This window comes from Candoia aspera, chromosome 7, assembly GCF_035149785.1.
Source record: "Candoia aspera isolate rCanAsp1 chromosome 7, rCanAsp1.hap2, whole genome shotgun sequence".
NCBI lineage: Eukaryota > Metazoa > Chordata > Lepidosauria > Squamata > Boidae > Candoia > Candoia aspera.
The window spans coordinates 74311076-74324935 of NC_086159.1; the positions used below are offsets into that span (position 1 = coordinate 74311076).

The 13860-nt window shown below is 39.7% G+C and overlaps 1 protein-coding gene across 2 annotated transcripts in view; it reads left to right on the forward strand.

Moving 5' to 3' along the window:
• The window catches only part of ITPR2 (inositol 1,4,5-trisphosphate receptor type 2), a 233566-nt gene that overhangs the window by 42716 nt on the left and 176990 nt on the right, over window positions 1–13860 (forward strand). For both annotated transcript variants that reach the window (XM_063308132.1, XM_063308133.1), the window contains exons 6-9: window positions 1536–1634; window positions 2713–2796; window positions 3478–3624; window positions 4258–4353. In XM_063308132.1, the coding sequence (XP_063164202.1) occupies window positions 1536–1634; window positions 2713–2796; window positions 3478–3624; window positions 4258–4353 (426 nt within the window). The remainder of the gene's footprint in view (window positions 1–1535; window positions 1635–2712; window positions 2797–3477; window positions 3625–4257; window positions 4354–13860) is intronic.

A 13860-nucleotide genomic window follows, 5' to 3' on the forward strand; every position in this document is an offset into this window, starting at 1 on the left:
GCTATATTTCTCATTTTGTAACAAAAAATAGAGAAAAGGTCATGGAATCCATATCATTCATTTTGTTTTTTCTTTGGGTTTACAGTGGACTCCTCCTTATCCAAACCATTGCCAGTTAACTGGTTACAAACTATTGGGTATTTAAAACATGAATGTATTGGTAAACTATGCCATGAAATCTTCCCTCCCAGAAGCTTTGCAGAGCACCACGCTGATTTATAAGGAGTGGGACCATCTGTTTCATATCAATGCCCTGATGCGGGTGATTGTGCACTTGTAACTTTGTCCTTGTGATAAGCTGCCTGTGCATGTTTGCTTGGTTATTTCTCTTGAGTCTCTAACTCAGTGTTTCTCAACCTTGGCAAGTTTAAGATGGATGGACTTCAACTCCCAGAATTCCCCAGGCAGCAGGCTGGCTGGGGAATTCTGGAAGTTGAAGTCCACCTGTCTTAAAACTGTCAAGGTTGAGAAACTCTGCTTTAACTTTCTCTGTTTAAAGATACGTGTGGAATTGTCCAAGCTAGAAGGGGCATGGTGTGTCTGGGAGGAAAGGAGGCAGAAACTCTCTGAAGCAAATTATAGAATGGTGTGAGATGAGGAACAGGGAATCTTCACACTGGTTAGAGTTTGTCAAGTGGCCCCATGATTCAATTAAAAAAGCAATACATAAGAGTCTTCATGACTGTACTTGAGTGCAGTCAGAAAAGGCATGTTTTAATTCTTCTTTAAATCCATGTAACTTTTCTGGTACAAGGTAAAGGATGAAGTTTGCTTACACTCAAAATGTGAGGAATGAGTGAAAAACAGCCAACTGTAATAGCTGTGCATGTAATCCAAAGGAAGTATGACTTTTCTCCTGTAAATCCAATATTCTTCTTCTTCTTTTTTTTAAGTCATACCGTGGTCTCCGTTTGTGTGTGTCCATGTGGAATTGCAAACAGTTGCTGACATTACAGACATATTTGTGATTAGACTGGTCTTGCCAAATGCTACTCCACTACGATTTTAAAGCATTTTTGCTTTTTGGCAAATTCATACAACACAACTTACCCCCAGGTTTTTTTTATGAGAGGCAATTTTAGAAGTTACTTTTCCTGAAAACAAATTTTCCCTACGTTATCTCAACGTATAAATGAAATTAGAAATGGAGAAGTCCCTACTAATGGTTTACATCTGTATTCTCTCTGTGTGTATGTTTATTAATTGGGATATTTCTTATCCTGCTCTTCAGCCAAAGGACTTTGGGAGCTGTCAATACACAAAGCAAATATACAATATGAGCAACATATGTGATATACAAACCAAAGAACCCGTAAAATCACTACAGTGAAAATAAATAGAAACTGGCTAGTTCCAAAATGAGATTAACTGTAGTCCCAAACCACAAAGTTCTTATTGAACAAAGGATATCAGATATATTAGCAGTAAGAATCTTTGATATGAGATAGAGTACAGATGCACATAAGTTAGTAACAATAACATCAATGAATTGATTCTTTTAAAAAAAAGAATAATGATGCTTTTTATAACTTCAGATTGTTGTTGGAGATAAAGTGGTTCTGATGCCAGTTAATGCAGGACAACCGCTCCATGCCAGCAACATTGAACTCTTGGATAACCCAGGATGCAAGGAGGTAGGTTTGATGAGGATCTATGCATCTAACTAGGTTTACACAGTTGTTTTGAGACTTTGCAGTCAAGTGGCCATCCCAGGTAAAAGCTTGTTCCAAAATAGCTGATAGGGATCAGCTTTCTGTTGCCACTGAGGTCATGCATTGCCTGACACTGGCTTGATAAATATCATTAGCAACCATTCGCATTCTTTGCTATTGTAACACTGTGCCATTTAGCATGTCTCCCCCTGGAAGCATTCCATTCATTCTGCTCATGCCATAAAAGTTTTCTCTTTTTCAACATACACCTGAGCTCCAATGCTCTGGAAAATAGGAGTGAGGTTTTGAGTCATCATATTAACCTGTTGTGGTTGCAGTTTTTTTTCACACCGATGCATTCTGTGACGGGAAGGTGAAGACATATTTTGGGTCAAGAGAAGAGATGGAGACATCCATTCTGCTAGCAAACATAAGAATACAATAACCCAAAGGCCTACGTTCTATTTCCAGCAGCGGCCATCTAAAACATCTTAAGCCATAGTAGTTGTCATGAAGGTGTTGGCCAATTCCTGTAGTTTTTTTCCCCAATAACTGGTGTCCAGAGATAGACTTCTTCTGATTATGGAATCTTCAGTTAGGGAATCTCCAGTCCTAGGCTCAATTTGCTGGGAGGAAGCCCCATTGAATAAGTTTCAATGAGTATATATGAAATTACATTGTTACTTATTACCACTATATCATAGTCTTTTCTTTCCTTGGCCATACACCCTAGTGGCCATATCTATACAATGAATAGGATTGAAATATGGGATTACTGGGTGACTGATCAAATAATGTTACCCAAGATCTACTTATGTATCTCCTGATTTATAATTTATTAAATGTTATTTTTGAACAAGTTCATTTGAATTTTTTAGATATAGCAGGAAGTTCTGTTGGGGACAGTGGACAGTTTTAGAGGAATAAAACTATTCTAACAAAAATGGATATAAAAATAGATATTGGTAAATAGTAATTTGTCAGACTGTAACATTATAGAAACTTTTCTATGTCACTGTTTCATAATAGGACTTAAAATTCTTTGTGTTCTTGAATGCAGGTGAATGCAGTCAATTGTAATACCAGTTGGAAAATAACCTTATTCATGAAATATAGTTGCTATAGAGAAGATGTGCTTAAAGGTGTAAGTATGGATATTTTTTTTTTATTGTTACAAAATTTCTTCATTTCCATAGCTCCTGATTTTAGCTATTTTTATGATCAACAGATAACATATCAGGTTGTTTTGAAAATAGTTAAACATACCTTTTATATGATGCTCCTTCTTTGGCCTTGTTTATCAGTCTTAAAAATGATTATTTTTTTGCCCAGTATCCTTTACATCCTTTTAGGAAGATTGCAAGTCAGATAGGTTTGGAAAGCCATAAGCAAGGAGAAGGCAGTCTGCAGGCTTGTGTGGCCTCACAGTTCTGAAATCTTGCACCAAAAAGCTGGTGGCAGAATGACCAAATTTTGATAACCATAATTTCCCCACTCCACCCAAAGTAAGAATGAGAAATCGGAAGCATTTGTAAGGCCAATTTTTCTATCCTTTAAACACCCTGTCCTGGCAAACTGGTCAAGATTGTTTCCCCCAGTGGCTGCCAATCTGATTCCCACCTTTAAACTCCCCCCATGAAAAATAAGATGGCATTTTTGGTCCCAGATCTTCCAGTGACATCACCTGATGACCTCCTGCACCCTTCAGCAATTTGGAATCTCTGTCATAAACGTTATGGAAAATCTATAGAGTACTAAATCTAACGAAGTACACATTCTCTATCTGTGTGTCTCTCATTCTCTTTTTTTCTCTCCATCCATTCAGGGAGATGTTGTCAGGTTGTTTCATGCTGAACAGGAAAAGTTTCTGACCTGTGATGAATATCAGCTGAAGCAACATATTTTCCTCCGCACAACTTTGCGTCAGTCAGCCACTTCTGCAACCAGCTCTAAAGCCCTATGGGAAATAGAGGTATTTGCGGAGAGAGGTGTTTCTATTGCTTAGCTTCATATTCCTTGCAAGAGCTTTACCCATGCTCACTAGGAGGTTTCAAAGACAGTGTTGTGGAATTTGCTTCCAAAATGGTGATGCCTATAGAATTCTTTTTATTATTGCTAAGCTTCACCTAGGCCTATACTAGAACCAGAAGGCTTGTAAACAGAGATTCAGGGACAAAGCTCTTGTTAAGATAGTTTTATTGCAGATATTACAGGAGCCATTAGTATGAAGAAAACCAGGAACTGCTAGCTTTAAAACCCAAACAGATCCAAGCTTCAAGTCTTACATCTCTTTTTCCTGTTCATGCATTTTCACTTGTTTTTTTGGTGGGATGAGCTGTTGCCATCTATGTGTTGATATTGTAAAGGACCAGGTTGATCTCAGGTCCTTTGAATCTGGTCTTGCCTGATCTGGACCTTGCAATTACAGCCAGTGGTCTTCAAGGAGGTCCACCTCAGCTATGCAAGCTCACTGAGGTGACTTTGGGCCTGTCACTCTCTCTCTGATCCAAGCCAGTTCCTAGAATTGTTGATATGGGGATAAATCAAAGAAAATTTCTATGGTGTGATGATAATATTTGACACATGCTTGTGTGTTTTTCTGCAGGTGGTGCATCATGATCCCTGCCGCGGCGGTGCAGGGCAATGGAACAGCCTATTCAGGTTCAAACACCTGGCAACTGGAAACTATTTGGCTGCTGAAGTAAGGAATAGTACTAGTTGAATACAAGAGAAGGGGCAATAATGGTGGCTTGAACAGGGGAGAGTTCCTGCTCTGAAAAACTAGTCAGTGGGCCAGTGTGTGATTTATTTTGGTGTGGTGTCCTTGACAGAGGAGCAGATGCTCCTTCTGGAACAGCTGACATTTCCAGATGGTCAGCTTTTATTTAAAAGGAAGAGAAAATATCCCATTGCTTTCCTGCTCCTGGTTTTCAGAATGAACAGTCATAGCCCAGTTGAAATATAGACTATATGGAGAAGCGATTGTTGTCCCATTAACACAGACATACACAAACTACATCCAGGTGCTTGGAGTTGTTATGATTGGGCAGTAGTACAATCTTTTAAATCCAGCTTTTTTATTTATTTATTTATTTTCCAAATTTAGTCACTGCCCATCTCACTCAGAGGAGAGTTTGAGAAATAAGTAGGCATAATGTTAAGGAAGTCTGTAGGTTGACCTTCCTTTTTATTTCTGGATAAAGCCCCTCCCTCATTGTCCAGGCTTTGGAGCACAGGCACGTGAGTGCTCCACAATGACTATCTTCTTCTGTATTGCAACCATGAAGCATTCTGCTCTAAAGAGACCTAAGTGTCCTGTGTGCTACCTAGAAAGCAAGGTTTAAGGGTGGACTGCAAGCTGAATTGAAGAATGTGTGGGAGCGTATTTACTGATTTGTTGAATTCATATGATGCATCTAATGGATTACAGTTACTAGGGCCATGCAAATCCTTTGAAAGAGGTGCTTCAGGAGCATCTCTTTCTAAATTGTTAAAGCAACCGTATCATTCGGGTTGTGTGGCTGCTTCAGAAGGTCCTCCTGGTTGTCTTTCTGGGTGGGTAGGTGCCCAGACCTTGCCTATGAAGACAGCTGGGAAAGGGTGCGAGAGAGGGAGGCAGCTTTCACAATTCAGAAACAGGTGCTTTGTACCTCCTCTTGTTCTTTCTAGAGCACCTCTCTCAAAGGATTTGCACAGCCCCAATTCATAGAAATTTGAAAAAGCTTCTTTAGCTGGTGAGAAGATTGAGAGAAGGCCCTCTGCTCAGTCCTAAAGCCCAGATGGGCTTGTATGTGATCTGTTGAATAATCTTACCCCATGTGATACAGGGCTCCAATTGCGTGTTGGTGTATTATTCTGAAAGGGGTAAGTCACAAAGCAATAAGCCTTGTTAATTAAGCACCTGCATGCTCTAATGTTAGGTATCAGGTGCTCTCATTTAAAGAAAGCTGAGTCACAGTGATCCAGGTTAAAAAGTAGAAAAGAAGCTGTCTGTCATTATGTCTGCTGCTGTGTAGTGGAAGACGTTTTTGCAGCGGTTTGAAGTTGCTGAACATGCTGGCTAAGGAAAAATGGTCTGTGTGGAGTTCTTTAGGATAGATGGTAAAGGATCTGAGAACTTTTGGAACTGTAAGAAACTGTTTGCTTGTATCTATTATTTTTTATTAATTTTTGTGAAATCAATGGAAGATTTATAGCCCTTCCAGGGATCTGGAAGAGAATTGTAAATATCATCTGCTTGTATAAATAACTAATACAACTACAACTGATTTGCTGCAATGCCTGGCGTTGTTACTGGTCTCTAGTGCCAATATGCTTTCTGGTAGTCGGCACATGCAACAAAACCCACAACATAACCCACCCATTTAATTGTGTGGATGCAATATTCTGGACCTGTGATATTCCCAAGTAGTTTTTTGCATTGAAAAGTTAAAGAATGTCTTGAGTTGAGTCCAGTCTTAATAATATATTTACTGGGCTACCCCTAGTTTCTAAGTGGGGTCTGGGGTCTGGAGAATACATCTGGAGCTGTTGCAACAGAGGACGGTCCAGCCTCCATTAGGATGAATTCCTAATGATCCCAACATGACTTGAATTCTTATTTTTTGATTGAATGGAATCTTCTCCGACTTATGCAGATTAGGCATTAATTTCATTTCCTTTGTTAATGTCAGACATTGTCTTAGAGCCAGTATGGTACAATGATTAAGGTCTTGAATTAGGACCAAGGGGAGCCAGGTTCACCTCCAACTTAAGCCATAGGAGCACATTGTGCCTGTTACTGCCTCTTGGCTTAGCATAGTTGTTAGCATAGTTGTTGTGGGGAAAATGGTAGGTGGGAGTACTTTGTGCTGAGGAAATGGGTTAAAATTGGTTGGACTGAGATAGGTTGCTGGCACATAAGACAGTTCATAAAAGAAGGGCTTAAACAAGAGAATAAAACCAGTCCAGTCCAGGAGTGGTTGTTTGTAAGAGACAGACACAGGAGTGTGAACAGTCAAGAGTTCAGATGTGTGGAGTCCAAGATTCAAACCAGTTTGGCATTGCAGAGCATGGGTCAATGAGGCAGGTGATTATGACTACAATTTGCCCGATAGGTTGGGCGTCTACTTATACAGCAGGACATAGAGAGCCACCTGGCACTAACTTTACCTGGAGCGCCTTTACTCCCATGGAGCCCAGCCTTTCAGCCTCACATTTTGTTACCAGTGGCTTGCTTGGTTTCCACATGATGTCACCACTATTATTTTGATGTTAAGCTGGGTAGCACTGGCATAAATATCTCAATGGTAGATGGAGATGACCTGGATCTGTGTCAGGATCCAGCTTTCTAGAAGGCTCTGTGGCCATCATCCTGGCCTCTTACTCCTCTTCTGAATCTGAGCTGGACATCATACTATATATAATCTCTTGAGCTCCTGGAAAAAGGCAGGATATAAATCTGTCAATGAAATAATATGTGAACTTGAACAGCTTCTATGAATTTCAAGCCTTAATTGAGGTCATTTGCTGTGTGTGAATGATATTGATACCAGGTTTCCTTACTGGAAAAAAAATAGGGGTAATATAGAAATTTCTCAAGGTCTAACCTATTTCTTACTAGACAGGTGTTCTGGTGCTTAGTTATCAAAACTTCTAGAAATGGTTAATTCCTTCATCATCGTGCTGCTGCTGGTGAAATGTGCATCCTTACACAAAATCTGCAGATCCAGGAACAAGCATGCAGTTTTAACAGCATTTGTGCAGTTTAAATGTCAAGTAATGGAAAACCTACATTAGCTTGTGAAAAAGTGACCGCTGAACAATGGGAAATGTGCATTCCTCCCCACTGAAAAGGCACCCTTCCACTTTTTAAAAAGAAAAATCATATGGCATAGCAGTTTGGTGTTCATGCTGCTTTTTCTTGCTGGGAAATGCTTGTGAGGTCCAGCAGCCAGATGTGTAGACTATTTAGCCGTGACAAGTCACGTTGCCCAGGGTGTACCACGAGGAGGCTAGTCTACATTGCACCGAGTTGGGCCGAGACGGAGGGACTGGCCCAAGGCCACCCAGCCGGCTTTCATGCCTAAGTTGGGACTAGAATTCACAGACTCCTGGTTTCTAGCCCAGCACCTTAGCTACTAGACCAAACTGTCTCTCACCCTTCCACTGATTCCACTGCTTTCTTTGGGAGATGTTCATCAGTGTTTTCAACATACTGGGAAGGAATGTTATTTCAATGCTGAAGCTTCTGTTTTGCATCAAAAAGTTTTCAGTTTTAATTCCCAACAGGGAAGGATTCCAAATCTGAAATCTTGGAGAGCTGCCGTTAAACTTTGTCAAACATGCTGACCGGAAGCAACAGTGGTCTGACTTGGTGTGAGGCAATGTCCGATCAGCCCATTCTGGAATGTGAGACAAATCATGTTCAGATTCCGTACTTTAGAAAAAAATATGGCATTACCACCCCCCTGCTAAAATTATTGGCATACTGGGTTTCTCTCACAGAATATAACACTAAGCAAGGAAGGGTTATAGCAGTGCACAGTATTAGTCTGAATTACATTTTCCTCCAATCCCTTGACACGTTTTTGTGGGTTTCCCTTGGACACGTGGAAATCACATTGCCAAGTCACCCATCTGTCTTTTCTGATTCCATCATTTTGGGATTGGTCAGGGACAGCCTGAACTGTGTAAATAATCCCTTGCGTGTGACAGAGACATTTATTTATATAAACAAGACAAACACAAATGTGGGGGGTTTCATGTGTGTTGGTGAGGTCCCCTAGAAGGAAAGAGATTGTACTATTGTACTGTTGCAAATTTCCCTGATCTTTTAAAAGAGCAAGCAGTGGTAAAAAGAGTTGCTCTACCACAGAACCAAATTAGGTGTGTTTGCATTTACATTTCAAACTTTTGTTCGATTGCTGTCCTTCAGTGTCTAACAGGAAAAAAAAATCTTAGCATGGTGAGACACCTGATTATATATGGGGTATATAGTAATTTCTTTGAGACAAGGAAGACCCCAAAGGAAACAGCAGTTCTACTTTTCTCTTAGGATGATAAATTCTAGCAGAACAGGAAAAATTACAGATAATACCAGACTTAACAGGAAACACTGTGCATGACGCCAGAGACAGAAGCTTGTAGGGTATAAGATGTAATCGTAGTAGAGGAAATAATGAACAGGGTGTAGACATTAAATTGAGAACCACTTTATAGCATTTTGTGCATTGTTGCGACCTAGAGAGCACTTTGTGAAATTAATATAATGTGCATTTAAATCTCATGGGATTAATAAGATTTGAGCATTTTAAATTGTATATTTGTTTTGGAGATGGTTTGCTGTTCTGGAGTTTTTCTTTTTCTTTTCACTCATATCCATCTAACCAAGTTTAAGATCTTCTTGCCCTCCTGGGGAAGATATCCCAGGAAATAAGGAGACAAGAAAACCCTCTACTTTTTTTCTCCAGCGTAGTAAATTCCAGAAAATTAATTAGGCTGATTGATTGATTAATTCATTCATTGATCGTGGCCAGACCAAATGGTGACAGAGCAGCTGTGCTAGTTCACTTCAGAAGTTACTCCAAAATATGTTTGGCACATGAAAATATGAGTGAGCGTTGGAATGGATCTGATTCACAAGAAAAAGGAACTACAACATCCTCCTTATGTCTTTTGCGATAGCCTTCTTGCATAGTAACTTTGCTGCAGACCTTTTTCTTCCAGCCCAGTTCTCTGGAAATGATTAGAAGAAAAATGGATTATGGGAGCTAAATGTGGTTGTACACTCTTGATGTTAAAATTAGATTGTCCCCTTCTTGGAAGGCTGATTAAGTAAACATTGTTGTTTACATCACATCTAAGTTGATATTTTTCCAGCAAGGCCAGTGGACCTCTACAATAGTTGAATGTGCCAGCAATGTTGTAATGGTACAGTTCATAACGATAACATTTTTTCTTTCCCTGTGCCTCTGTGGCATATGGCTCCAAATTCTTCCCAGCCTCTAAGAACTTAGTCTCAGATCTGGAAGACCTGTTCAAATTCCTAGTTAACACTGAAAAGCATTGAGTAATCATGGGCCAGACATAGTTTCTCAATCTAATTTACTCTGCAGGATTGCTAGGGGGATAAAACAAGAGGGATGAACCATGGAAGTAATCCTGAATTGTTCAAAGGAAAAATAGGATAAAAATGGTCAAAATTATATCAACTATCATATTCATTCAATGCCGCGGTATAGATGAATGAATCGTTAGTGTTTGAGTCCATCTTGCATGCCTGCTTGTCTGTCAGTTTGTCCATAGAAGTAAGGAGAATCCCAGAATGTATGAGTTGGAAGGGATCTTATAGGCCATTCAGTTCAACCTGTTTAGTTCAGGAATCTAATAAACTACCTACAGAGGCTGGTCATCCAGCCCCTGTTTGGGAGCCTCCAGTTAGAGCAGTGTTTCTGGGGGATTCTGGGAGTTAAAGTCCACACATCTTAAAGTTGCCAAGGTTGAGAAACACTGAGTTAGAGAGACTGCACTGTTTTGTAGGCAGATTGTTCCACTGCTTAATGTCAGGAAATTCCTCCTAGTCCTCAAGCTTGAATCTCTTTTCTTTGAATTTCAGCATGTTGGTCTTGTGAACAGTAGAGAGCTTATCTAGCTATACCAATTTTTTCTTATGGAACAGTGAAACAGCATTGGTGAAAAAGAGGAACTTTTGTGGGGAGAAAAATACTGTCACTAAATTTTCCCTTTGCTCATTCTTTTCACAGCCATGTTCAACATTTTCTTGCTGGAAAGAATGAAATTGTGATACAGCTAAACAAATCAGATTTTCCTATTTGATGATATTCCTGAAATCAAATATAGTTAATTTAATCAATGCGACACTCTCTGTATCATGTTGACATGTCTCTGAATGAGAGCAATGCAAAGATGTGTTAATCCTTGGGTCCCTCACAGCCATTAGCAAAATCTTTTGCTTACTTTTTAACCTACACCCCAATCAATAAAAGGAAAGGGGAAAGAATGTAAAATGTGTCTCATTTCTCCTTCATTTATCACTTATGATCTTAGGAGAATTTCAAATTCAACTAATTACATGGTCGTAGTATTTAAGAGCTTTATTTGGCGGTTCCAAATACTGCAAATCAGAATGCAGCAGCTAGAAATTAAATAGCTCATTTGAAAACAGCAAAAGAACCACTTATCTCTTGATTTACAGATGTACATATGAAAGATTAGGTTGTGCTGTGGATTATCAGTAACGTCACACGCAGCCCTTGTTTGCTTTTGTTCTGATAAAGATACTTGCAGAATACAACAAACCACTCCAGGGACAACATTACCTTCTGTCTGTAATCTGTTGCCATGTTGTGTTTTTGGAATTTTTACTGGAGGCAATTTGGAGTTTGGAGATTAAGTTAAGGAAATGTCTTATTTGCCGTGTCCAGCTTTTTGGCCTGGGATAATAGTTCCCCTCTCTTTCAGTAAGACCTTGATGTAGAGTGTAGAGGTAGTGAAGTGTTTTGTTTGCTTGGTTACGCGGTTTTCCCTGCCAAGAAAAACAGTCTGTTTTTGGCTTTGAATGTGCCATCTGAGTTTTCCTGACTAAGGAAATGCCAAAATTGTGCCCTATCTCTAGGCATGTTACGTAGGCCATTAATCTTCAGGACTTAGATAGGGGTTGGGTGGAAGCAGCAGGGAAAGGTGGGAAGCATTTATGGGGAAAGGAGGAGAAAAGAATGCTGACTTTCCTAAAGTAATAAAATGAGTCTCATATTCAGACTTTGGGGGCGGGGGGGGGGGAAAAAAGGACAATCAAGCAATTATATGTTCTGCACTAGCTGAGATCCTTCCAGGCTGGATTTGGCAACAGTGATCCTAGCCTTGGCTGAGTTGTGTGTTTTCTGGAAATGTTGAATTGGAAAATGTTTCTCTGCAAATAGGTATGATTCCAATTAGCATATTGATCTCAGTATCCATAGTCTACAGAAGGATTTGGGGTCCATTATTTGATGTGGGGGGAAAAAATCCAGCCCTTTATGTGAGGTTTGAAACAATGCAGTCAACGGCGCTAAAAGCTTTGATGTATGGAGAAAAAAAATGTATTTTTATTGGAATGTTGGAAACAATCTTGGGCCATAGGCAATAAAATGATAAAGCTTGGTACAACTTTGAAACTGGCAAATGAGTCCGAAGTAGACAATTTTCCACAGAAAATGCTGACTCTGGAAAACTTTCCAGGCTATCTTTCCACCCCTTGGTTAGATCCCGTTCTTGATGATTGCAACAGTATATGTTCTGAACTGGTGTCCATTTGACAAGTGTGGAAGCTTAGCTGCTAAGTGGCACGTGGTACAGGCTTCATATGACACCTGTTCTAGAAGATCTGAGCTGATCACCAGTGGCTTTCCTAGGACTGTTGGGATTAAGCTGTTGGGATTGACCTAAAGCTCTAAATGGCTTAGAACCAAAGAAGCTTAGCCTGTCCTGTTAAGAATTTCTGGCTGTCAATCTGCGGCAGAGGGGCCTTTAGGTAGAGGCTTACTTGCCTAGCACAGGAAAAGGACCTTTTCCTTCGTTGTTCCCAAGCTCTGGAATGCATTCTCTTGGAAGCTGAATCTGCCTCTCCCTCTTGAGTATTTAGAGCATCCCTAAAGATGCATTTCTTTTGACAAAAGCTTTTAACTGCAAATGGAACTGAGTATTAATTTTATGTTTTGAACTTTTGGCATTTGGTTTTTTAAAAGCTTTGTTAGTTGCCTTGTGTGCTCTTTCCGAGCAGAGAAGCATGCTGTATATTGAATCAGTAAGTAAATAAAATAATCACAAGTCAATTTAGGCATGCTGTATTGTCTCCTGCCCTTGCCGAAAACATGGGCTCCAGGTAGCCTTGCAGCTGTAGGATTCCCATGACAAAAAGTTTATCTCATTTTCTTTTTATCACTAGGATAAAGGTCTCTCTGAGACAAATGGCAATTTTATTGACTGTACTTAGTTTAAAGATATTCCTACATGTATTCTTATTTGCTTTTCTGGAAGCACATGATCACTAGTAGTTTTAGGGGTGTTCTTGAATACCTGGACATGTTTTATTTGATAAATGAAAGACCTTAGGATCCAAGGTCACATGTGAGTTTTCTTTGAAGCAAGTCCCTTCCCTCAACATGAACTTGAACCATCTCCCTCTCTCTCTCTCTCTCTCTCTCTCACACACAAAAAGAAAACTATGCCACCAGGTGGCAGTGCATACCCATTGCATAATTTATCTTGTTCCTGGCACAATGTCTGTAGAACAGAGAGATCTATGTATTTATATGCGGCTGAGAGTGAAAGAGAAGAAGAGAGAAAAAGTAGCAGATTTATTCATTTGGAGTCTAACTTCATTATAATTTTTAAGTCAAAATGGCTTTTCAGTTTAAGGTGACATTAAAAACATGCACAAAACAAAACCTTACTAAAAGTTAACACAGAAACCTGGTAATGTTTAATTTTCTGGGCATTATATGGCAGTAGAAATCAGAGTTCTGAACTCAGACACAAACCAGATGGTTTCCTCTTTACTACCCTAGGAATTTTATAAAAAGAAAAATAAATCTAACAGCTGAGGAGTAAATGGTATTGAGGTTTTCCTGCATAATCTGTCCGTCATCTTATGGATTTGGTGCAAATAAATCTGTACATTTGAAAAGCGTCATCTTATCAGTAAAGGCATGAAAGGAAGATAAAGCATCCACCAGGAATTTTTGGAGATGAGGACCAATGGGAAATAACCTGGGAACATTATCCCTGTTCCAATATAATGATGAAGTAGATCAAGGAAACACCAGAAAGGAGTCAATTGACCCATTCAGCTAACCTGAATAGGCAAGGGAGGCCAAGAAAGTCAAGATGGCAGAAAAGGCTTGTGTTCAAATCCCTTCCTCTTACATGTAACATGTGTAAAAAGGGGTGGGGCTTTGACCATTCTTGGCCACCATCTTGACCTTTTTGACCCCCCAGTGCCCTTGCAAATAACAAAGATCCTACTGACGTAACAAACTCTTGCCACTAATATTCTCCTTGTTTATGGGCTCATGGGATATTTCCTACTGGAAATGGGCAGGGACTCTGTATTTTCCAAATTGCGAATTAGGTCCAGTTTGTGTGGTTGTGCAGGACCGCTGGCATTTCATCATTTTTGTTAATGCTACATTTTTGCTCCATCGCTTTGCTTATGTCAGCACTGAAGGCA